This window comes from Saccopteryx leptura, chromosome 13 (genome assembly GCF_036850995.1).
Source record: "Saccopteryx leptura isolate mSacLep1 chromosome 13, mSacLep1_pri_phased_curated, whole genome shotgun sequence".
Lineage (NCBI taxonomy): Eukaryota > Metazoa > Chordata > Mammalia > Chiroptera > Emballonuridae > Saccopteryx > Saccopteryx leptura.
The window spans coordinates 36,351,806-36,376,156 of record NC_089515.1 but is presented as its reverse complement, the minus strand read 5'-3'; the positions used below and the strand labels follow the sequence as shown (position 1 = coordinate 36,376,156).

General features: G+C 42.3%; 1 protein-coding gene across 2 annotated transcripts in view; it reads right to left on the bottom strand.

Moving 5' to 3' along the window:
- HTR7 (5-hydroxytryptamine receptor 7) overlaps nucleotides 1-22,670 on the bottom strand; it is a 102,299-nt gene extending 79,629 nt beyond the window's left edge. For both annotated transcript variants that reach the window (XM_066355810.1, XM_066355809.1), the window contains exon 1: nucleotides 21,848-22,670. In XM_066355810.1, the coding sequence (XP_066211907.1) occupies nucleotides 21,848-22,386 (539 nt within the window). In that variant the 5' untranslated portion in view covers nucleotides 22,387-22,670. The remainder of the gene's footprint in view (nucleotides 1-21,847) is intronic.
- Nucleotides 22,671-24,351: the final 1,681 nt, after the last annotated feature.

Genomic DNA, 24,351 nt, shown 5'->3' with positions numbered 1-24,351 from the left:
GCACCTTGGTTGTTCATTGATTGCTTTCTCATATGTGCCTTGACTGAGGGCTCCAGCTGAGCCAGTGACCCTTGCTCAAGCCAGCAACTTTGGGCTCAAGCCAGCAACCACAAGGTCATGTCCCACACTCAAGCTGGTGACCCCATGCTCAAGCTGGTAAGTGTGCACTCTAGCCGGATGAGCCCACACTTAAGCCAGCGACCTCAGGATTTCAAACCTGGGTCCTCAGTATCCCAGGTTGACCTTCTATCCACTGTGCCACTGCCTGGTCAGATCTGACCATCCCTTTTTTAAACTTTGTTATCTTCTCCTCTTCTCTTGACCTCTAGATATTTTATCTCCCTAAAGCTTGGTATCCAGACCCCTTTTCCTCCCTCTTGTCTTCCACCCTATGGCTTTAAATATCATCTACAGTGACACCCAAAGTAGTATCTCTAATCTTAACTTCTTTCTGGAACTCCAGGCTCTTATCAACTTACTAATATAAAATTTACCATTAAAAGCAGAACTCTTGATTTTACCACCAGTTGTACAGCTTCCCCATTCAATGAACAGCACCACCATCTACTGAGTTGCTTGAGCCAAAAACACAAAAGTCATTCCTTATTCTTCTCTGTCCCTTACTCTTCACATCCAATCCATCAGTTAGCCCTGCCCATGTACCTCCATGACCTATCTGGAGTTCCTCCACTTTTTTCATCTTCATTACTCCCAATTACCTCTTCTCTTGAAGGGCATAAGCCCTCCAATTGGTCTCCCAACTTTCACTCTCACCCCTCTCCATATCACTTCACAAAGCAACTACATTGAACTATTAAAACCATAAATCAGATCATATCATACTACATTTCAAACTCTTCAATGGTTCCACTGGACTTAGAATAAAATCCAAACTCTTTACCTGGTCCAAAATCCCAATATGATTTGTGATCAATGCTCTACTCTCAACTATTCAAGGCTTTCCTTTGATCCCTCTACCCAACTCACATTGTCTTAAGGCCTTGACATCAGCTTCTGCCTTTTTTCTGGAAGGTTCTTCCTCCTAATCTTCACATAGCCATGTCCATCATTTCATTTCCATTTTGATGTATGTCACCTCCTCAGAAAGGCCTCCCATGATCTCCCACTCCAACACATTGCTCCATTTTAATTCTCCTTGTGACACTTATTACTAATAAATTTGTGTGTGTGCTTGTGTCTGCATATGTGTGTGTTTTAATTTGTCTCTTGCCTATTTCTTCCTATTAAAAAATAACATTCAAGAAAGAAAACACCTCATTTACCTTGTTTAGAACGTAAAGAGTAACCAATGAAGATTAAATAATAAATGTTGAAAAAGTGAATAGATGCATTCCTTATGACTCTTATAATAAGAAAAGACAACTCTGATACATTAAGAAGTTGTTAATAAAGAACTATCACCTTTGTTACCCAGAAAGGAAGCCAGAGTGTAGATTCCTGCAGTACCCAGAATACTATGTAGTATGAAATTGCAAGGCAATCTATTAATCAAAATAAAAATCTTTTTTTCAAAGACATTTGAGAATGTCAGAGACTTTTTCAAACCAAACATACAGAATATACATTTCCTGAAAATAAAATTCTGAAATATTCAGGTAGCTGACCCAGATTGATTATGGATGGATTAGAATATGTCATTTAAGTCTTCCCCTGTTAAACTGCAAAATATTAACAGCCCCCTTTAGGTGGATGGTTCCATCTGATATTCCCAATGAAAGAACCATTTCAAAGGAAGAAAGCTGTCCAGCTACATCTCTTTGAATGAGTAGAGAACACTAGAACACCCAGAAATACAGGACGCTTAGGACTTTGAATCAGAATAGAGGCCATGATGAAAATGAGACTACAAACCATATAAATGGGCAAAAATAAAATGCTCCAAATAGACACACTAGCGATGTCCCCCCAAAAACCCACAGCTGCTCAGCCCCTAGAGATGGTATCCTGTACTTCAACACACAACATCAGAAGAGTGAGCACGTAGGTAGGTCTGACCTAGGAGCCATCATTTTGTAGGAGTCTTTAACAAGAATTCTTCCAGCAAGGAAGTTAAAAAACAGACCACAGATTACCTGGGTTTTTATTGATGAAAGTCTTTAAACAATCCAACTGTTTGCAGACAGAGCTAAATGACTCATAAACTCCTTCAAGAAAGGGCATATCACACAGCGATTGACTGCAAAGCAATTTGTATAACCTAACTTTCTAAATATCCAAAATTTTCTGATATAGGAATAAAATAATTTGTGCTCAATAGGCTATCTCTTGAAGACAAGACTATGCCTTTATTCACCCTTTGTATCCCCACAGTACTTACATATCTAGTAGAAAATGAATAATTTGCTTATTAAATAAATCTCACCCCCACCATCTCCTCTAGCTGTCCATACATGCAATGCAACCTCTCTCTCCCTCTCTCCTCCACCCCCTCACTTCCTCTCTCTCCATTCATTTCTCTTTCTCTCTCTCTCTCACACACACACACACACACAGCCTCTCTGTTAGGGCACAATGCTCAGATCCTCTCTTAAACACATGACAGAGTGGATCTGATATCCCGTAAAGGCCTCACCTTAACCCTAACCCAAAAGTAACAAATGGACCAGAGTGGGGGATGCCCTGGATTAAAACCGGAGGTCAGTCCTAGGAAGAAAAATTGCAAGAAGTTTTAAAATTTTAGGATAGTCTGGGATTCCAGTACTACTTCCATCAGACAATAACATCAAATCAAGGGCCTATCTAAAGAGTGATAAAAAAAAAAAAATTTACCAGCCAAGGAGGTAGAAAAGTATGCTGGGGAGAAGAAAGGCTCAGGCAATAAAATGACTTGAAAAGATCCTGAACATCAAAATCTCAAGGAACTAGAAGAACAGTTTCCAGAATATGGGGGTGGCAGGGGAGGGAGATAGATAATTGGTATGTAGGTAGGTAGATAAATAATTAAGTTGAACAAATCTTGAGCAGAAGTCACAAAATCCTGCACGTCAAATCTGGCCTTGACTGCTTTTATATAACTCCCCAGCTAGAAATGAATTTTAGATTTTAAAATAGTTCGAAAAAATAAAAACAATAAATAATAATAACATGAAAATTATGTGAAATCCAAATTTCAGTATTCACAAATAAAGTTTTATTAGACACAACGGTGCCCATACATTCACATTGTCTAGCCTGCTCTCATTATGCAATAGCAGAGTGGAGTAGTTGCAACAGATACCATAGATCATACAAGCCTAAAATATACACAATCTAGTCCAGGGGTCCCCAAACTACGGCCCGCGGGCCGCATGCGGCCCCCCTGAGGCCATTTATCCGGCCCCCGCCGCACTTCCGGAAGGGGCACTTCTTTCATTGGTGGTCAGTGAGAGGAGCATAGTTCCCATTGAAATACTGGTCAGTTTGTTGATTTAAATTTACTTGTTCTTCATTTTAAATATTGTATTTGTTCCCGTTTTGTTTTTTTTTACTTTAAAATAAGATATGTGCAGTGTGCATAGGGATTTGTTCATAGTTTTTTTTTATACTCCGGCCCTCCAACGGTCTGAGGGACAGTGAACTGGCCCCCTGTGTAAAAAGTTTGGGGACCCCTGATCTAGTCCCTAAAAAAAAATGTTTGCCAACCCCAAATCTAGTGAAATATGCAAAGTCAGATTATACAATCCTTTAGTTCAATCAAAAGTGAAGGATCTCATCCCAAAAGCAGAGGAATTCATTAATCCATTAAAGGGTATGAAACAGGAGGCCCATAAACCACTAATGTGCAAACCCGTCTACACATTAGATTAACCTAGGGAGCTTCCAAAACACTGAGGCCTGGGTCCCACCACCAGCTGCATTAGTTGGCTTGCATTAAGGCCTGGATATGGGCCACACCTTTGAAGATCCCTAGGTAATTCTAATATGCAGGTAAGTTTGAGAACCATGAATAAAATCATATTTGCATTTTTAAAAGATTCCCTTAACTCAGTGGTTCTTCCTCTGGCTATACATTAGAATTACCTAGGGAATACTTTCAAATATACTAAGGCTCAGGCCCTCCCAGACAAATTAAATCAGGATCTTTAAAGGTAGGCTCCAAGCATTAGAAATTTTTTTAATTGCCCAGGTGGTGGTAATGTGCAGCTAGGATTACATACTCTGTATTGAAGTGGGGTAAGGGAAGATACAGGAAGACCCCTGGGAACCTACTCTGAATGGTCCACACAAAAGATGACAGGGGCTGAGCTGCTGGTTCTGGGAAGAGAGGAAGTGGAGAGACAATCAGCAGGACTTGGTGACAGGCTGGAGAGAATGAGGGGCTGATAGGAGGTTTCGAAGATGTTATTCAAACAGTTCACAAAGCAACTGTATAGAGACTGATGCCATTTACTGGGATGGGAACCTTGGAAGAGGAACAAGTTTGAGAGGTAAGTGCATTAGTTCTGTTTTGACATACTGGTTTCTTTTATTGATTTTAATTTATTGTGTTTACAGGGAGCTGTTAATAGATTCAAGTGTCCCAACGAATACATCCCCCCATCCGTGTTCCCTTCAACATCCCCCTTGCCCCCCTCCCCACAACGCCCTCCCCCCTTCCCTCCAGGATTTGCTTTGATGCTCTCTATAACGCTGTGTTACGTACTGTATATATAATTTCAACAATCTCTTTACCTTCTCTGATCCCATCCTCTCATCCCCCTTCCCTCTGTCCACTTTCCCTGTGGTCCCTTTGATCCCACCTCTGCCTCTATTCCATTCCTCAGTTCACATTGTTCATTGGATTCCTCAAATGAGTGAGGTTATATGATATTTTTCTTTCTCTGCCTGGCTTATTTCACTTAACATAATAGTTTACACTTTACAGGTCCATCCATGTTGTCACAAAAGGTAGGATTTCCTTCTTTTTCATGGCATATGTTTCTACTTGTTTGCATCTTCCTTGATTTCTTTTATCAATGTTTTATAATTTTCCGAGTACAAGTCTTTAACCTGCTTTGTTAAATTTACACCTAGGTACTTTATTTTTTTGTTGTTGCAAAAATGAAGGGGACTGTTTTCTTAATTTCTCTTTCTGACAGTTCATTGTTGGTGTATAAAAATGCCTCCGATTTACGAATATTAATTTTATTTCCTGCCAGCTTGCTGAATTCAGTTATCAGTCCAGTAGTTTTCTGACTGAGACTTTAGTGTTTTCTATGTACAGTATATCATCAGTAAATAATGATAGTTTTACTTCTTCTTTTCCAATTTGGATGCCTTTTATTTCATCTTCTTATCTGATTGCTGTGGCTAGGACTTCCAGAACTATGTTGAATAAGAGTGGTGAAAGGGGGCACCCCTGCCTTGTTCCTGATCTTAAGGGGATTGCTTTTAATTTTTGCCCATTGAGTATGATGTTGGCTGTGGGTTTGTCATAGATGGCCTTTGTCACGTTGAGGTATGTTCCCTTTATTCCCACTTTGCTGAGAGTTTTGATCATAAATGGGTGCTAGATTTTATCATTTGCTTTTTCTACATTTATTGATATTATCATGTAATTTTCCTCCTTCCTTTTGTTTACATGATAAATCACATTGATTTGCAAATATTGTACCAGCCTTGCCTCCCCAGAATAAATCCCACTTGGTCATGATGTATGGTTTTTTTTTTCATGTATTGCTGAATTCGGTTTGCTAATATTTTGTTAAGAATTTTAGCATCTAAATTCATCAGGGATATTGGCCTATAATTTATTTGAGCTTTTTCTTGCTTCTGAAGGTATGCCTGTAATGCTATGAACTTCCCTCTCAGGACTGCTTTTGCTGTGTCCCATAAATTTTGAGTTGTTGTATGCTCATTTTCATTTGTTTCAAGGAAATTTTTTATTTCTTCTTTGATCTCATTGTTAACCCATTTGTTCTTTAATAACATGCTATTTAGTTTCCAAGTGTTTGAGTATTTTTCAGTTTTTCTGTTGTGGTTGGTTTTTAATTTCATGCCATTGTGATCAAAGAAAATGCTTGATATGATTTCAATCTTCTTAAATATGTTGAGACCGCTTTTGTGCCCTAACGTGTCGTCTATCCTAGAGAATGTACCATTAGGCCTTGAAAAGAATGTATATTCTTCTGCTTTAGGGTGAAAGGTTCTCAAGATATCTATTAAATCGAGTTGATGTAGTGTGTCCTTTAAGTCTGCTGTTTCTTTGTTAATTTTCTTTCTTGAGGATCTATGTAGTGATGTTAGTGGGGTATTGAAATCCCCTACTATTATAGTATTGCTGACAATCTTGCTCTTTATGTTCATCAAAAATCTGCTTTATATATTTAGGTGCTCCTATATTAGGTGCATAGATATTTATAATGGTTATATCTTCCTGTTGGATTGCTCTCTTTATAATTATGTAGTGACTTTCTTTATCCCTTACAATAGCCTTCATTTTAAAGTCTATTTTGTCAGATATAAGTATTGTTACCCCAGCTTTTTTTGCATTTCCATTTGCATGAAATATTTTTTCTATCCCTTTAGTTTCAGTGTATGTGTATCTTTTGTGTCTCTTGTACACATCATATGTACGGGTCCTGTTTTCTTATCCACACAGCTACCTTATGTCTTTTGATTGGATTATTTAATCCATTTACATTTAAGGTTATTATTAATATGCAGTTGTTTATTGCATTTTATTATTTAATTTACATTCCTCTCTTATTAGATTTATTTTCCCTTTGTTCTGTTTACAACAGTCCCCTTAACATTTCTTGCAGCATTGGTTTGGTTGTAATGAATTCCTTGAGTTTTGGTTTTTGTTGTTTGTCTGATTGTTTGTTTTTTGTCTGGCAGGCTTTTTATTTCTCCTTCAATTTTAAATGATAGCCTTGCTGGATAAAGAAGTCTTGGTTGTAGGCTCTTCTTTTGCATTATTTTAAATATTTCTTGCCATTTCCTTCTGGCCTCAAGTGTTTCTGTTGAAAAGTCGCATATCATCCTTATGGGGCTCTTTTGTAGGTGATTGACATTTTTTCTCTTGCAGCTTTTAGTATTCTTTGTTTATCTCTTAGCTTTAGTATTTTAATTATGATGTGTCTTGGTGTAGGCCTCTTTAGGTTCCTCTTTGATGGGATTCTCTGTGCTTCTTGAAATTTTGTGACTTTTTCCCTTATCAATTTAGCGAAGTTTTCAGCTATGATTTCTTCAATCAGGTTCTCTATCCCTTGTTCTTTCTCTTCTCCTTTAGGAACCCCTATTATGCAGATGTTGTTTTTCTTCATGTTGTCACAGAGCTCTGTTACTGTTTCCTCAGACTTTTTAGTCCTCTTTTCTTTTTGCTGTTCTGCTTCCATGCTTTCACTTATCTTGTACTCTAAATCGTTGATTCTATACTCTGTTTCATCCAGCCTGCTTTTAATTCCTTCTAGTATAGTCTTCATTTCTGATATTGTGTTTGTCAATTCTTTCTGATTCTTTTTTATGATTTCAGGGTCCTTTTTGATGCTTCCTATCTCTTTGTTTAGGTGCTCATTATGTACATCTATTAAGATCCTTGAGCATCCTACAATTATTATTCTAAATTCTGCATCCAATATCTTGGTTATTTCCATCTCATTCAGTTCTTTTTCTGGGGATTTCTCTTGATTCATTTGAATTGCATTTTTCTGTCTCCCATTTTGACTCTGTATAGACTGCTTCTTTGGATGTGTTGTTTGTGTAGCTACCTGAGTGTAGGGTTGGTGTTGTCTGCCTCCAGCATTAAGTTGTGTTGTTTCTAGATCTTCTTGGATTGGCCTCAGCTGTTGTTTGTAATCCACTGTGGGATACTTGTCTGCTGCTACTGGTCTTTTTGCTATTTGTGTCTTCATTTTCTATGCCTTAGCTGGGTCAGGTGCGAGGAGTCTTTCCTTAAGATACCACTCTAACTAGGGTTGTTAGGTCCTGAGTTGATGCTTTCTGTATCTGGCCTCTGGATGTACCAGCCCTGGACCTCTCTGGCCAGAACTCGGTGAAGACCAGTGGGGGTCACTGCTTATGACTGGCACTTAGCAACCTTCTTGGAGCTTCAGGCGATCCAGAATTTGTGGCTGCCTCTTCTGGGCCCTGTTGCTATTGTAAATATCAGCTGCACTCCTAGGCTGACTTTTATCTACTCTTGTTCAGTGTGTATCGCCTCTCTATTCCTGAGGTGTGGTTTTTCTGCTGGCCCCCCACTGCCCTCGCCTCCTCAGGCACTCAGGCACCAGCACTGCCAGGCGCATGGGCTTGCGGACCACAGCTTGGGCTGCCCCTCAGGCGTGGGGGAATCCTCACCTCACTGGGCTCTGGGCCCCATAGGCACACAGGATACCTCTCCCTGCTTCACCTTTTGCTGTCACATTATGTGCCACTGGGCTCTGCCCCTGTGGGCGTGCAGGCTGCCTATCTGGGCTCAGCCCCTGTGGGCACATGGAAAGCCTCTCTGGGTTCCACCCCTTGCCACATGTAGGCTGCTGGGCTCTGCCCCCCACCACCACCGCACTGGCTGCCTCGCTGGGCTCCACCACTCACTGCCACGCAGACCAAGTGCCGTGGCCACCGTCACAGCTGGGCCCTCCTGCCCTTCGGAGGGTACTCAGCAGTTTGGGGGGGGGGTGTAGCCCAGACCTCAGCACTCAAAACCTGTGTCCTTGATGCTCCCCCTGCTTCTAAGTGTCTCTCTGCACTGACTGAGCAGGAGAGCCTCTGGTGAGCAGGGTAATTGCTTCCCTTTGCTGGCTTGGTTTTCCCAGGATAAATGGTCACTTTAGGTTTGGGGAGTCACCCCAGTGGGGGTCAGGGTGGCTGTCCCCCACAGTCTCTCCCTGTGCCACCAAAACTACACTCTCTTCTCACTACCCCAGTGCTCTCGGCGCTCCCCACTCCCAGGGCCCGGGTTAAGTGGCTGTGAATGAGATTTTTTGCGGGTCCCTTTAAGACACAGCCTGGGTCTGAGAGTTCTCTCTCCCTCTCGCAAACAGTAACCCGGGTCTTCTTTCGCTAAATACTGTCTGTATGCCTCCTCTAGTCTCTGGGGCTCCAGTCTGGAGTTCCTGTCCTGTGGCTGAGGACCCACAGCTCTCCGGACAACCCACCCCACCATAAGAGACCCTCTAGGCCACCTCTCACTCCTGGGAGCGGGGCAGCCCTTTCCACGTCTCCGCCCTTCCTACCAGCTCAGTGTGGTTTCTTCGGTGATACTTGGTTATAGATTCCTCTTAGTTTAAGTCCAAAGTTGGTTTTTCAAGATGATTGTTCCTAAGTTGTAATCCACTTTGGTTCTGGGAGGTGGGAGTTGTAACGTCCGCCTACTCCATCGCCACTTTCCCTCTTGTTTTGACAAATTGTTAAAAAAAAAAAAAAAAAAGAGTGCCTATGATAAAGTTAGTCAGATGAAGGCTAAGACGGAGGCTGGAGTCAAATTATAAAGGGTCTTAATATCTTGTTAGGTTCAGGTCCAGGACCCCTTCGCAATAGTCTCAACTATCCAAGTTGAAATTTAGGTGGCCCGGGACCAGGGCAGTTCCCGTGACTCTCCACCTGAGCAATCCTGATTGATATCTTACCTTCAACAGACCCTGAGGCATCTTGACAGTCATCCCCCATCACTTATCTGAACATTCTTACTTAGTCAGCACCACCCTCCCGCCTCCACTGTTTAACTGACAGATAACAGAAGTTGTCCCCCTGCAGTGAAAAATACACTGAAACTCAGTCCTATATAGGATGAGGCTTTTCACCCTCTCACTGCTGATGCCACTAGGGTCTCAGCCCATCTGTTCGCAGATGTATAAACTTTCTATAAAATTCACGAGGCCTTGCATGTCCCTCCTTTGGTGACTTAACGCTAACTCTCTTCTCCGAACATAGCAGGCAATGGCTACAAAGATGTAGGGGGACACACACGAGCTTTTGATTCAGATGTTGTTCCTGTCACGCACAATGTATATGCTCCCTCATCTACAGAATGGGATTGAAAATACCCATACTCTGTCTTGTCTACCTTTGGCCAGCAAGATGCTCAATGATAGACACTCAATAAACAGTCTTACCAGGGTGTTAAGAAGAGTACAGGAGATCTCATGTGTAAAGTCTTTAGGAATTTAAATAGGAAAAAAAAAAGGGCCTCAAATAGTATAGTTGTTATTCCTAAAGGGTTCCCAAGGGAGAATGACACGACTCCCTCATGATGATGTTTTAGGAAGTGTACGTGGACATCAATGGGAAAGATGAGCAAGTGGGGTAAGAAACTGGCCCTGAAATTCAGCAGCTGGTATTGAGTTCAGCTGCATGTGATAGATAACATAATGGTATATGCTTATCAGTTAGTAAGAAGTTAGGTTCTGGCAGTCCTTGTGGTGTCCACAATCCCCAGGAACCAGGCTATGCTCCCAGCGCCCTGGTCCTCCTTCCCAAATGTGTCCCTAGTTGTCCATCCTGACCACGGTGACAGCTAGAGCTCTAGTCACCATCCTCATATGCCAGACAACAAGATGGAAGAAAAGACAAAAAAGAAAATTAATTGTCTTGAGAAATCAATTTCCAAGAAGCCAAAACACAACACTTCCTCTAACATCTCCTGGGCCAAAATGTATTAGCAGGGCCACACGTAGCTGTAGGGGAGGCTAAGAGATGTAGTGTTTATTCTGGGCAGCCTTATTCCTGGGTAAAAACAGGGATTCCTACGACTAAGGACAAAGGGGAGAGTGAGGACTGGAATAGGCAACCAGCAGCATCTGCCACCAGGGTCAAGTCTTACGCACTTGGGCTTTTCCTGTGCTATTACCTCACCTGGAATGGTTTCCTGCTCCTATATGTAAGTTCACTCACAGACTGATCCATTCTTGGTATCTGCTAGTCCCCTTACCTGGAAACTATCTTGTCTTTTTCACCACCTGTCTCATTCAATATTTCTTTCAAGAACCTAAGTCAAGGGTATCTCCTTCCTTGTGGCACATATCTAAAGTTACACTATTTTCCTTAAATATACACACATATACATAAATACATGCCACTAACATAGGCTTTGAACACAGGTCCTACCCATATAAACTGTGTCCTTGGATAAGTCACTTACTGCTCCAGTTCTTCCTACATTAAGTGAGGATAATAATGCCCATCTTACAGATTGTAGAAAGGATCAAAGGAGATTTCTATACATGGAGAGTGTTAATAATAAAGCACTAAACATCTATTAGCTTCTAGCATTTTGACCCCGAGGTGTTACTTCTTGTTAGTTAACATAAAAACTGAAGTAGTCTATGGGAAATATTACCTCCCCAAAGGACAGAGCGGAAGACCAGTTTCTTCTCCTTCCTCTCACAATCCCATCACAAAGCTAGAAAAGAATTCTTTCAACTCCTAAAGTATATCTATAAGCTGAAAATTAATTTTCAAGATGAGCAAGGATGACTGCCTTCAAAGCAAAAGGCGACCCAGAGAAGCCAGAATGTACCCTGCACTGCTGATCATAGCAGAATTAAAGCCAACAGCAGAACTCGGATCATCGAAGCAAATGAGTCATAGTACCTGGCAAGGAAGCAAGGCTTCAGCCAGACACCAGTCAGAACTACAGATTACAGTTCTTGCAAATAGGCCAGATGAGTTCCTGTAACCGTGAAGAACCCAAAGATGGCCCCTGTCATCACACATGAAACTAAAAACTAATGGCTGCTGATCACATTAAAACAGTAACTGCCTCTGCTTTAGATTAATCATACATCTGATGTACATTCAAAGGGATCTCACAGGATGTCATTCAAATAAATATTTCTGTCCCTTTTATTACAAAACACAATACATATGCAGGAAAGCGCCTAAAATATACATGATTAGTTCAGTAGTAATTAAAAAGTTAACACTCGTGTAACTACCACTACAGTCAAGAGAGAAAACATTACACCAACTCAGAAGCAGGCCTCTCTGATCATAATCCTCTCCTTTCAATCTAGAAGTAATCACTACCCTCATTCTCATTATATATATTTACTTCCTTTTCTTTATATTTTCAGTTATGTCTCTAAACAATGTGGTTTGTCGGTTTCAAATTTTTCCATGAAAAGAAGCACATTATGTGTTCTTTTGTACTCTGCTTCTTCTGTTCAGCATTATGCTTGTGACCTGAAAATATTAATAGGTGAAATGACAAAATGTCTGAAGTTTGATTTAAATACTGAAAAGATGGAGGGGTTATAAAGTATAGTGTGTCTGTAAAGTCATGGTGCACCTTTGACCGGTCACAGGAAAGCAACAAAAGACGATAGAAATGTGAAATCTGCACCAAATAAAAGGAAAACTCTCCCAGTTTCATACCTATTCAGTGCAGTTCAATGTGGGCTCACACACAGATTTTTTAGGGCTCCTTAGGTAGCTATCCCGTATAGCCCCTACAGACTCATCATTGATTGATGGCCTAGCAGAATGGGGTTTCTCCACCAAACTGCCGGTTTCCTTCAACTGCTTATCCCACCCAGTAATGTTACTCCTATGTGGTGGCGCTTCGTTATAAATGCGCTAATATTCACGTTGCACTTTGGTCATGGATTCAAATTTAGCGAGCCACAGAACACACTGAACTTTCCTCTGTACCGTCCACATCTCGACTACATGGCCGTGGGCTGCTCCTCTGTATACAACACGGTGTTATGTCATCATCTGCGCATGTGCACATGCTGCCACATCATCCTACAGAAACTGGGAGGGTTTTCCTTTTATTTGGTGCAGATTTCACATTTCTATCATCTTTTGTTGCTTTCCTGTGACCGGTCAAAAGTGCACCATGACTTTACGGACACACTGTATACACTGACTAGATTAGCCATAAATTAATCACTGTTAAAGCGAGGTTATGGACATAGTAGGTTCTTTATACTATGCTCTTGACTTTTAAATGTTTCAAAATTTTTATAATAAAAAACTGTTTAAGTTACTTTATGATATTCATTTTAGCCATAATTTGTTCATTTTCATTGCTTTATAGTAACAATTCACTAAGCAAGGTCCTCAAACCAGGAGCATCAGAATCTTCCAGGAATTTGTTTGAAACACAAACTATTAGGTTCTACCCCAAATTTATTAAGTCAGAAACCCTTGGAGTGGGCCCCAATAATCTGTGTTTTATTTATTCATTTATTTATTTTATTTTTTTACAGAGACAGAGAGAGAGTCAGAGAGAGAGATAGACAGGGTCAGACAGGAACAGAGAGAGATGAGAAGTATCAATCATCAGTTTTTTGTTGCGACACCTTAGTTGTTCACTGATTGCTTTCTCATATGTGCCTTGACCACAGGCCTTCAGCAGACTGAGTAACCCCTTGCTCGAGCCAGCGACCTTGGGTCCAAGCTGGTGAGCTTTGCTCAAAGCAGATGAACCCACACTCAAGCTGGCGACCTCGGGGTCTCAAACCTGGGTCCTCCGCATCCCAGTCCAACGCTCTATCCACTGCGCCACTGCCTGGTCAGGCGCAATAATCTGTGTTTTAATAAACTATCTGGATAGTTCTGATTCATGCTCAAGTCTGAAAACCACTACTGAACATTCTATTATTGATACACACATGTATTTTTTTTTCAAATTGAAGGGTTTCTAAATAGTTTCTGGAGATTATAAATATTCTTGTATAAAATGTTTGGTGGCAAGAGTCTCTGTGATACACATCTAGTGATAAAAATAACAGAATCATAGGGTGTATGTATCCTCAATACGACATGAAAATGCAAACTATTTTTACACAGGTTTACCAATTCACAATTCCACTAACAATGTTTGAAAGTTCCCTTTGCTCTCCATCCTTGCCAATACTTGGTATTTTTCAGACATTTTCATTGTTGCCGTTCTAGAGGATTAAACATTTTTAAGCTTTCCAACTTGGAACCAAAAAAACGTATGTTAGGAAATAGAACTCCAGATAAGTTCATAGTTTTGCAAATACATTAGTTAGTGAGTTTACATGGAACGGGCCTGAGGTAGGAAAGAATCTGGCATGACTGAAAAACCAAAAACGGTCAATATGACTATACTATGGAAAGCAAGATAGAATATGGTACAAAATGTTATTGAGGAATAAAGCAGAAACAAATGAGGGAATTCACAGACGTGTTAAAGATCTTATTCCAAGGGAAATGAAAAGCCAATGAATGGTTTTAAGCAGAAAATGTACATGACTGTATGTTTATATTTGTACATACAGTGTGTCCGTAAAGTCATGGTGCACTTTTGACCGGTCACAGGAAAGCAACAAAAGATGATAGAAATGTGAAATCTGCACCAAATAAAAGGAAAACTCTCCCAGTTTCATACCTATTCAGTGCAGTTCAATGTGGGCTCACACACAGATTTTTTAGGGCTCCTTAGGTAGCTATCCCGTATAGCCTCTACAGACTTGTCACTGACTGATGGCCTACCAGAAAGGGGTTTCTCCACCAAACTGCCAGTTTCCTTCAACTGCTTATCCCACCGAGTAATGTTATTCCTATGTGGTGGCGCTTCGTTATAAACGCGCCGATATTCACGTTGCACTTTGGTCACGGATTCGAATTTAGCAAGCCACAGAACATACTGAAGTTTCCTCTGTACCGTCCACATCTTGACTGGCATGGCCATGGGCTGCTCCGCTGTATACACAGTGTTACGTCATCATCTGCGCGTGCGCACATGCTGCTATATCATCTTACAGAAACTGGGAGGGTTTTCCTTTTATTTGGTGCAGATTTCACATTTCTATCGTCTTTTGTTGCTCTCCTGTGACTGGTCAAAAGTGCACCATGACTTTACGGACACACAGTATTTAAAATATTTCAAACACAGATCTACTTCTAGCATTGATGGGGTTGCTTGATGCCTCAGACCAATGCTTCTGATGAAAACAACTAGAACAGCTAGAAAAAGCACAATACACACAGACACAGACACACACCTGCTTAAGGGTATGATATCATTGTTGAGATAACCAGTTGAGAGGACAAACTCCTGGAAAAGAGAGAGCCACAGAGGGGTAAGCCAAAATTCTGTAGCCACTCTTTCCCTTGGGATTTTTTCAAAAACTAGTTGAGGAGTTAAGAGGCAGAAGATCCAGGCAGAGAGCCTCAGCAGACTTGTTAGGAGGCAAAAATACCAGAGGTAATTTTGGTAGTCTCTGGAGGATAGAAAGACAAAAATTAAAGACCTGAGTGGCCAAAATCCCAGAAAGAAGCAGAAATCTAAGCCCAACACTGGGCTGGTCTTCCCCTAAACACATTTGCTGAATTCCAAAGCTGTATGGGACAGGAGGCTAAGAAGGGAAGGAGAAAGCTCCTAGAAAGCTTTCAGTGGGAATTTTGACAGTCTCATGGTGCTGAGCAGAGAAAATTAGAACTCTGAACTAACCAGGTGGAGAAGTTATCAGGAAGACCCAAGCTCTTAGCTAAAACCCCAAGAAGGCTATACCCTACAAAGAGATATCAGCCAGTGGCAGACAGAGCTTCATCAAAACTAAAACATAGCCTATATAGTCAATTCAGTCCCTAACTGGATTAAAATAATCAGTCCCCCAATATGCCTACCAGCAGCTATTTTCTCTGGAGGAAAACAACATTATCTATAACATCTTAAATTTTTCATACCAAAATGTTGAGTATACAAACAAAATTTACTAGGTATGCCATGATAGAGACCCAACACCCAGAGGGGGGAAAATAAAATAGATCACATGCTAAGAAGCCACAAGTGATTCAGATACTGCAGTGAATTGAGAAAAGAGTTTAACTATAATTAATATAGCCCAAAATATGGTAACAAGATGCAGAAATTATATTAAAAGGCATAGAATTTTACCAAATAATTAGAATCAATAAAAAGGATCAAATGAAATCTCTAGGACTGTGAAATTAAGAACTCAATAGTAAGACTAAAAAACAAATCAGACATAGCGGAAGAAACGATTATCAAACTGGAAGCCAGTCAAAAAATTTTCAAAACTGAAGCACAGAGAAAAATGTAAAACAGAAAATAAACAGAAGAGTGTAAGAGATGCGTATTCAATTTTTTAAAAAAGTTTAAATTATGTAAATTTGAAGACAGAGAAGAAAGAATGGAACAGTAAATATATTTAAAGAGCTAACAGCAAATCTCATAATGCACAAATATGAAAATTACTAAAAACCCCTGCAGGGCTGACAGCAAAACCACAACAAACAATATAAAAATCAATAATGCCAGACGTAGGGAAATCACAGAAAATCTGATAAAAACTAAAGACAGCAAATCCTAAAAGCAGCCAGAGGAAAAAAGACACATTCTCTTCAAAAGAGTAATAATATTTATTAATGGCTAATTTTTCAACAGAAGTGATGGAAGCCTAAAAACAGTGGAATGCCATTTTAAAGTGCTGAAAACTCCTCAACTACAGAATTGCATCCCAGAGAAAGTATCATTCAAAAACGATGGTAAAATTAAGACATTTTCAGACAAGTAAAACCTGAGATTTGTAACCAGCACTCACTTTTTTAAAATGCTAATGAAAGTCTAATTATGCAGGAGGAAGTAATCTCAGATGAAAGCATAGTAATGTAGGAAAAAAATCAAGAGCCAAAAAAGGTAAATATGTGAGTGAATAAGAATGAACAGTCTGGGGGCGGGGGTGGGAGGTTGGGTAGGGGAGGTGGAGGAGGGCGAAGGGGGATAAATGGGTGGGAGGTTGGGTAGGGGGGTGGAGGAGGGCGAAAGGGGATAAATGGGTGGGAGGTTGGGTAGGGGAGGTGGAGGAGGGCGAAGGGGGATTAATGGGTGGGAGGTTGGGTAGGGGAGATGGAGGAGGGCGAAGGGGGATAAATGGGTGGGAGGTTGGGTAGGGGAGATGGAGGAGGGCGAAGGGGGATAAATGGGTGGGAGGTTGGGTAGGGGGGTGGAGGAGGGTGAAGGGGGATAAATGGGTGGGAGGTTGGGTGGGGGGGTGGAGGAGGGCGAAGGGGTATAAATGGGTGGGAGGTTGGGTAGGGGGGTGGAGGAGGGTGAAGGGGGATAAATGGGTGGGAGGTTGGGTGGGGGGGGGGAGGATGGTGAAGGGGGATAAATGGGTGGGAGGTTGGGTAGGGGAGGTGGAGGAGGGTGAAGGGGGATAAATGGTGATGGACAGAGACTTGACTTGGGGGTGGTAAACACACAATACAGTGTACAGATGATGTATTGAGAATTGTGCACCTGAAACCTGTATAATTTGTTAGCCACTGTCACGCCAATAAATTCAATAAAAAGGGGAAAAGTACACGCCACTAAAAACAAAAAACAATGAATGCTGATTGTTTAAAATAACACCTAATAGGTTTATTAAATATGCAGATTAAAATGCATGACAAGAATAACACAAATGGTATGAGGGGGGCAAATAGAATTAAAATGCAATAAAGTACCTTAATATCCAGGATTCTATTTACCCAAAAGAAGTGAAAACATGTCCACAAAATGACTTGTCCACAAATAAATGTTTATAGACTATTAGTAATATCTCAAAACTTGTTTGTCTATAGGTAAATTGATAAACAAATTAAATGGAATACTACACAGGAAAAAAAAAGAATAAAATACTGATGGAGTAAAACCTATATATAAATGAATCACACAGACATTATAGTGAGCAAAAGAAACCAGATTTAAGAGTACATAATATACAATTACATTTATATAAGGTTCTGACCAAGCAGAACTAATTTATGATGCTAAAAACCAGGACGATGGTTATCTTGGGGATTATTAGAAACTGGAAAGGGGAAAAAGAAAAGGACTTCTGGGAGGTAGGTAATGCTCAATTTCTTGATCTAGTTGAAGGTTATATCAGTGTATTTCAAAAAAAAAGTTTTAAAATATATTTTAGACACACAGAAAGTTATACTAAGAATAGCAAGACTGCCTGACCAGGAGGTGGCGCAGTGGATAGAGCGTTGGACTGGGATGCAGAGGACCCAGGTTCAAGACCCCGAGGTCACCAGCTTGAGCACGGGCTCATCTGGTTTGAGCAAAAAGCTCACCAGATTGGACCCAAGGTCACTGGCTCAAGCAAGGGGTTACTCGGTCTGAAGGCCCATGGTCAAGGCAAATATGAGAAAGAAATCAATGAACAACTAAGGTCTCGCAATGAAAAACTAATGATTGATGCTTCTCATCTCTCTCTGTTCCTGCCTGTCTGTCCCTGTCTAGCCCTCTCTCTGACTCTCTCTCTCTCTGAAAAAAAAAAAAAAAATAGCAAGACTATATAAACCTCCAAGATTAAGGAATGAAACACTACCAATATAGTTGATACACATGCTACTACCTAGCTATACCTCCACCTTCTCCACCAGAGATAAACTAGTCTCCCAAATTTGATATTCACTATTCCTCTGCACTCTTTTGTACTTTTACTCTTACATAAACTCATCTAAACAATATATAGAACTGTTTTTGTATGTTTCTAAACTGCACATAAAAGATAATTTGATTTCTATTTTTTTTATTTACTTTTTCTTTTCTTTCATTTTTCTGAAGCTGGAAGGAAACAGGGAGAGACAGTCAGACAGACTCCCGCATGCGCCCGACCGGGATCCACCCGGCACGCCCACCAGGGGCGACGCTCTGCCCCTGCCTAGCGTGCGGAGGACCCGGGTTCGATTCCCGGCCAGGGCACATAGGAGAAGCGCCCATTTGCTTCTCCACCCCTCCCCCTCTCCTTCCTCTCTGTCTCTCTCTTCCCCTCCCGCAGCCGAGGCTCCATTGGAGCAAAGATGGCCTGGGCGCTGGGGATGGCTCTGTGGCCTCTGCCTCAGGCGCTGGAGTGGCTCTGGTCGCAACATGGCGACGCCCAGGATGGGCAGAGCATCGCCCCCTGGTGGGCAGAGCGTCGCCCCTGGTGGGCGTGCCGGGTGGATCCCGGTCGGGCGCATGCGGGAGTCTGTCTGACTGTCTCTCCCTGTTTCCTTCCAGCTTCAGAAAAATGAAAGAAAAGAAAAGAAAAAAAAAAAAAAAAAGAGCACCCTAAAAGGGTACTACTGGTGAACTGTAGACCTGTTGAGTGTCCACCTTACCTAGCTGAGGGTTAGGAAATAAAGACAGGGTGTGGGTACAACTCAACTGTGAATCAGACCAGTAACCAGAGGGAGAGGTGAGGCCAAAGAAGGAGTTCTTTAAAATAGAAGATCACGCTTGACTTATTTGAGAGGAAACAATGAAGACAAAGAGGAAATGAGGAATCGAAGAAGGAACAAAGTCCTCGAGAAGGGGACAGGAGATGGGATGAGAGGTGCATGTGGTTTGGTCTTTGCTGGGAGACAATGTCTTCTTGCGTTTTAACTATTAATAGAAGGAAATAAAAAGGGTACAGATGCAGCAAAGGTTGTCTGTTCGGTGGAAGGATAAGGAAGTTCCCATCCAATGGTTACTACTTTTTCAATGATCGTGAGTCATTACCTGTAAAGGGCAGATATGGGAGTGTTGAAACCTGTCAAGAATAATAGCATGAAATTGCATTGCGAAAGGCTGGAAAAGCATCCCGATATGGTGGTGAGTGGTTAAGAAAAATCAAAGGTTCTATTAACCAAAGGTTAAGTGCCCAAAGGAATACCAAACTCTCAAAATATAGTATGAATTCAAAAGCAGGAATATTATTGTTCATCTTTGATTATTCTGCACAAAGCACAGAATAATCTATACTAGGTACTCAGGAGGGAATAAATGAATGAAGATTAAGTTTTTCTCATAGTTTCTTAGCACATTTTAATATCATCGGTCATATTCTACAATAGAACTGAAGAAAAGTCTTGTCACAAATAATTTAACATACATGTCAAATGCATTTTTCTTTTTTTCATTTTTACTTCTATGTGTTCTCGGAAGAAAAGCAATCTGTGCCTCCCAATGTTATCAATTCTTCACATTATATAAAGAAATGGCATGTTCATCTCCTAAAACAATTTATAAGCAGAAATCATCAATGGCACCAGTTCTAATGGGAAATGAAGAGACGGAATCTATCTACAATTTGTGACATTATAACAATATAGCTGATGAACTAATTAGAAGCTCTTGACAAGAAGGATTAACCTCTCCTCTGTATTTAAGATATTCCTGCTTCTGGTAAGTCACACACTCACACTCAGTGAAGAAAACCTTTAGCTCATGTACGGGAATTTCAGGGTGATCCTAGCCAAACCTAAATATGCCCAGAAGAACAGAGGCACTAGATGTCCCAGGAGACAAGTCAGCACACTGTGTTATTTATCACTTACCAATTATGAAATGGAAAAAAAAAGATTAAAAATGCATTACTTACAGCATAAATTGTTATTAGTTTTACTACACTAAGCTCCAAAAGGACTCCATTCGTGCAAGAAGCACTGTTTTGGTTGGCTGAGCAATCGGATTTTTGTGCTTTTTCAATTCAAGTTTATGCTTACTGTGTATACAGAATGCGCTCTACTAGTTCGTGTTGCCACAACCAGACTGTAAATGCATATGTTTTTAACATTCTTAACTACAGTCATTCAGAACTTCAGCTGTCAAGTTGGGAGCTAATGTTCTCATATACGCATTTCATGTTCTACTATTAAAAATAATTCCTTGTTTGCTGTCAGAAGCTCCTAACTTGATATATAAAAAAGACAGGATCCATTTTTTTAAAATAATCTAGCCCTTAACTAAATGCAGCTACAATGTTTTTTTTTTTTTAAATATCCGCTTTCCTATCATTCTCTTTATTCAGTTATTATAAACCCTGGCCAAGCAGTAAAATAGCAGAACACATTTAATATCAACAAACCACAAATAGCAGTGTTTACAGGAAGGAAAAGGAGGAATATCTCAGTTTCGTTCTAGACCATCTTTGGAGGCACTATCATTTTAAGTATGTAAGCGTCAATTATTTCTCCTACACATTTAAAGGCTCTGTAGATCTCCAAAGAAAATAACCATTTCTCTGTATCATTAAACACAACAGAATACTAGTCCTGCACTGGTTTTAAAATACCAGCAGCATTCTGAGTGTGAATATTAAGGTTTAATATTTCAGTTTTAAGAGAAGCAGAGAGTTGCTCTATAACCAAAAAGCATTGGAGCCATACTTCAAGTCATCAACTGCACAATATATCTAGGACCAAAGACTAGCCCCTGTAATTCTAGAAGCTGAAAAACCCCAATCTGAAACCCAAGGCAAGAGTTTTTCCCCCCAGCATCCTTAACAGATGGTCAGACTGTGTCCTCTGTTTCAGTGGAGGAGTTCTCAAGAGAAAATTCCCAAGGGATAGAATGAAAGGCTGAAACAACCATTCAGACAGGGAGTACGGCTCCAGTCAGTAAGCCCACAGAATGCAAACAGCGTTGCCAAACACAGAAACCAGACTTTCAAAAGAATGAGACGCAGAATCAGCAGGGGTGCAACGTTAAGACATGTAGACCCCCACTTCTGGGAACCATCCGAGGTCTTCATGGGCCTGAAGACTAGCTCCTACAATCAGGGAAGCGAGTGACTTTTCTCCCATTGATTTCTTCAAGTAAGAATTGGACTCTAAATTTAGAGTTCACAGCAAGGGTCTGTCAAGTTCAAAAAGGATCAAATTCCGTCCTCCTGAAAACCAAGACAAGGGACCCCCTGTTGAAACTAATAATGCTTCAAATACTCTAAACTTTGGTCTTAAAAATCCTCATTTAGAGTAAACCAGAACATTCCGGGCTCTTCTTTTAAAGGTGAATATAGGCTTTGCTGTAACTTAAGTTAGTTGGTATAGGGCTGATATGTGGGGGTTGATGTTTTAAGCGCAGCCCTTCTTCCCGCCGTGAAGTCTGGCTTCCCCTCCCAGGAAAGGCGAGCGCGCGGAGCTGAATTACCAGCAAGCACCCGGGACCGGGCGGCCCAACCCTTACCTGTCGATGCTGATCACGCACAGGGTCATGATTGAAGCCGTGCAGCACATGACGTCCATGGCGATGAAAATGTTGCAGAAGAAGTGGCCAAAGATCCACTTGCCCCCGATAAGGTCTGTGACGCTGACAAAGGGCATGACCGCCACGGCCACCGAGAGGTCGGCCAGCGCCAGGGACACTATCAGGTAGTTGGAGGGCTGGCGAAGCTTCTTAACGAAACACACCGAAATCACCACCAGGCAGTTGCCGGCGATCGTCAGCAGCGTGATGAGCGTCAGGATGGAGCCGATCACAACTTTCTCGACTCTGCCGTAGTTGATCTGCTCCCCGCAGCCGGAGACATTGTCCGGGGCCGCATCCCAGGTGGGCACAGGACTGGAGGTCACCTCAGGGACTCCACGCAGCAGGTGCGGCGCCCAGGACCCAGCGAGCGGGCCGGCGCCGTCGGGGCTCAGGTCCGGCAGCCCCACCTCGGGCAGGAGGACAGAGCGCAGGTGCCCGTAGAGGTCCGGGCGGCCGCTGCTGTTAGCGTCCATCATCGCGCCGCTGTGCGCCGCTGCCCATGGAGCCGGCGCCCCCGCCACGCACTCCGGCCGCCGGCCCAGGGGCTTCACCTCGCCGGTTCCGCTCCGCCCGGCCCAGCCATGGGGCCCGCGCCGGCCGCTGGGGGGCGCCCGGCTGGGCTTCGCGGCCCCGCACGTCCCGGGGCCCCGGCCCCCTAGGAACCACGCTGGAGCGCGGCCGCGCGGGGCTCCCTGCGGGAGGCGCCTCGGGCACCCGACGGACGCCGAGGGCGTGCGGGCTCCCCGCGAGCTGCCCGGGGCCGCCGGTCCGCACCGCAGCCGCAGCCCCAGCCGCCGCCGCGCAGGCAGCCGCACAAGTTGCGGAGTGCGCCCCGCCCCTCGCGCCCGCCGCCGCCGCCGCCGCCGCCGCTCCCCTGCGGCAGCCGCGCCGCGTCCCCGCCGCCTCCGCCGCCTCGCCGCTGTCCTCGCGCCTCAGCCCCCGGCGGGGCTTCCCGCGCCGGGCAGGGGCCGCCGCCCACCCGCGCCTCGGCACGGGGCGGGGGGCGGCGCGTCTCTCAGGACCCCGAGGCCCGCTCGCGGGGCTTTCTCCGCACCTCCTGCGGTGCACCCGCACCTCCTCTCAGTAGTAAACGAGCGTTCGGTGAGGTTGGGCTGGAGACCGCGGGCGTTCCGACTCATGGCAAGATCGAGAACACGGAGAGGAATTCTTTCCCTTAATTCAAGAAAAAAAGCCTTTTGGAACGTTACCCCACGCAACAAATAGATACTTCCGTTTCCTATTTCGACCTATTATGCGAGAAAGCGAAGATGGAAAAGGAGAGGGGCCAGAATGGGGTAGGGAGCGGAACCTCAGAAAATGAAGAGAAAAGTAAAAAGGGGAGAGGGAAAGATGCCTTTTTAGGACCTGGCACCAACCAGGAAAGAGCTGGGGAGCAGGGGGCTTAAACCCATTCCTGCTAACCCGCCAGGCGTCTAGAAACAGGCCTCCTAGCTGGGAAAGCGGACCTGCTGCTTTTATATTCAGACTTCAACGCCTAGTTCTGTAGAAAGGAGGGTTAATTTTCTCAGGGCTTTCTGGAAATTTTGCACATAAATGAAGAAATGACCGGCAATAATATTCTGCAGAAGAAGCCTGGAGGTGTATGTTGACTTCATGCCTATTGCCTAAAACCCCTTTGGTATTTAAACCCTGTCAGAGTGGCTGATTTTTATTATTTGTGAGATTTACTTCATTTTGTTTAAAGGTTTCATTGGAAGCCAGCAGTGATTTCTTTAGTTTAAGACTCTAAGAATAATTAAAACTTTTTTTCTAGTTAGGTCCTAGTAAATTATAAAGAGAAAGAGAAAGAATAGAAACCCTGAAATGTATTGATCTGAATGGTGAATAATACTCTCATTCTTCAAGGTGGGTATGAGCCCTATTTTTTCAGATAAGAAAACACAGTTGCTATTGCCATCAATGGTAAGTAACGATAGGTTTCAAACCCAGGATTTTATCATTACTGTGTCCATATTTTTACCTCTAAACATTCAAAAATAATTTTTTTAAGTCGGATAAACAATCCCCAAATGGTTGACCAATGTTCCCAGGTCTCTCATTAATTATTATGAAAATGTCAGGCACTCTACTCTACCTGGTAGATCAATACATTGAGTCAGAGGAAGAGTAGAAGATAATATGTAAGCCACAAAGCAATGCTATTTTATAGTTAAGAAGATGAATGAGGAAAGTTCCTCAACCTTACTTAGGTTAAAATTAAACATAATTTTAGACAAAATAAAACTAGTTAGTAGCCAGAAACTGTTTAAAAAACCATTTGTTGACTCATCGATACAGCTAGGGAAATCGAGAATGGCAGATGTTTAACGACTTATCCAACATTATACATGACTGCATTGAAATGTCTCCGTTTGAGGTTTGTTTTTTTTTGTTTTTTTTTTTGTTTGTTTTTTTTTCTGAAGTTGGAAATGGGGAGGCAG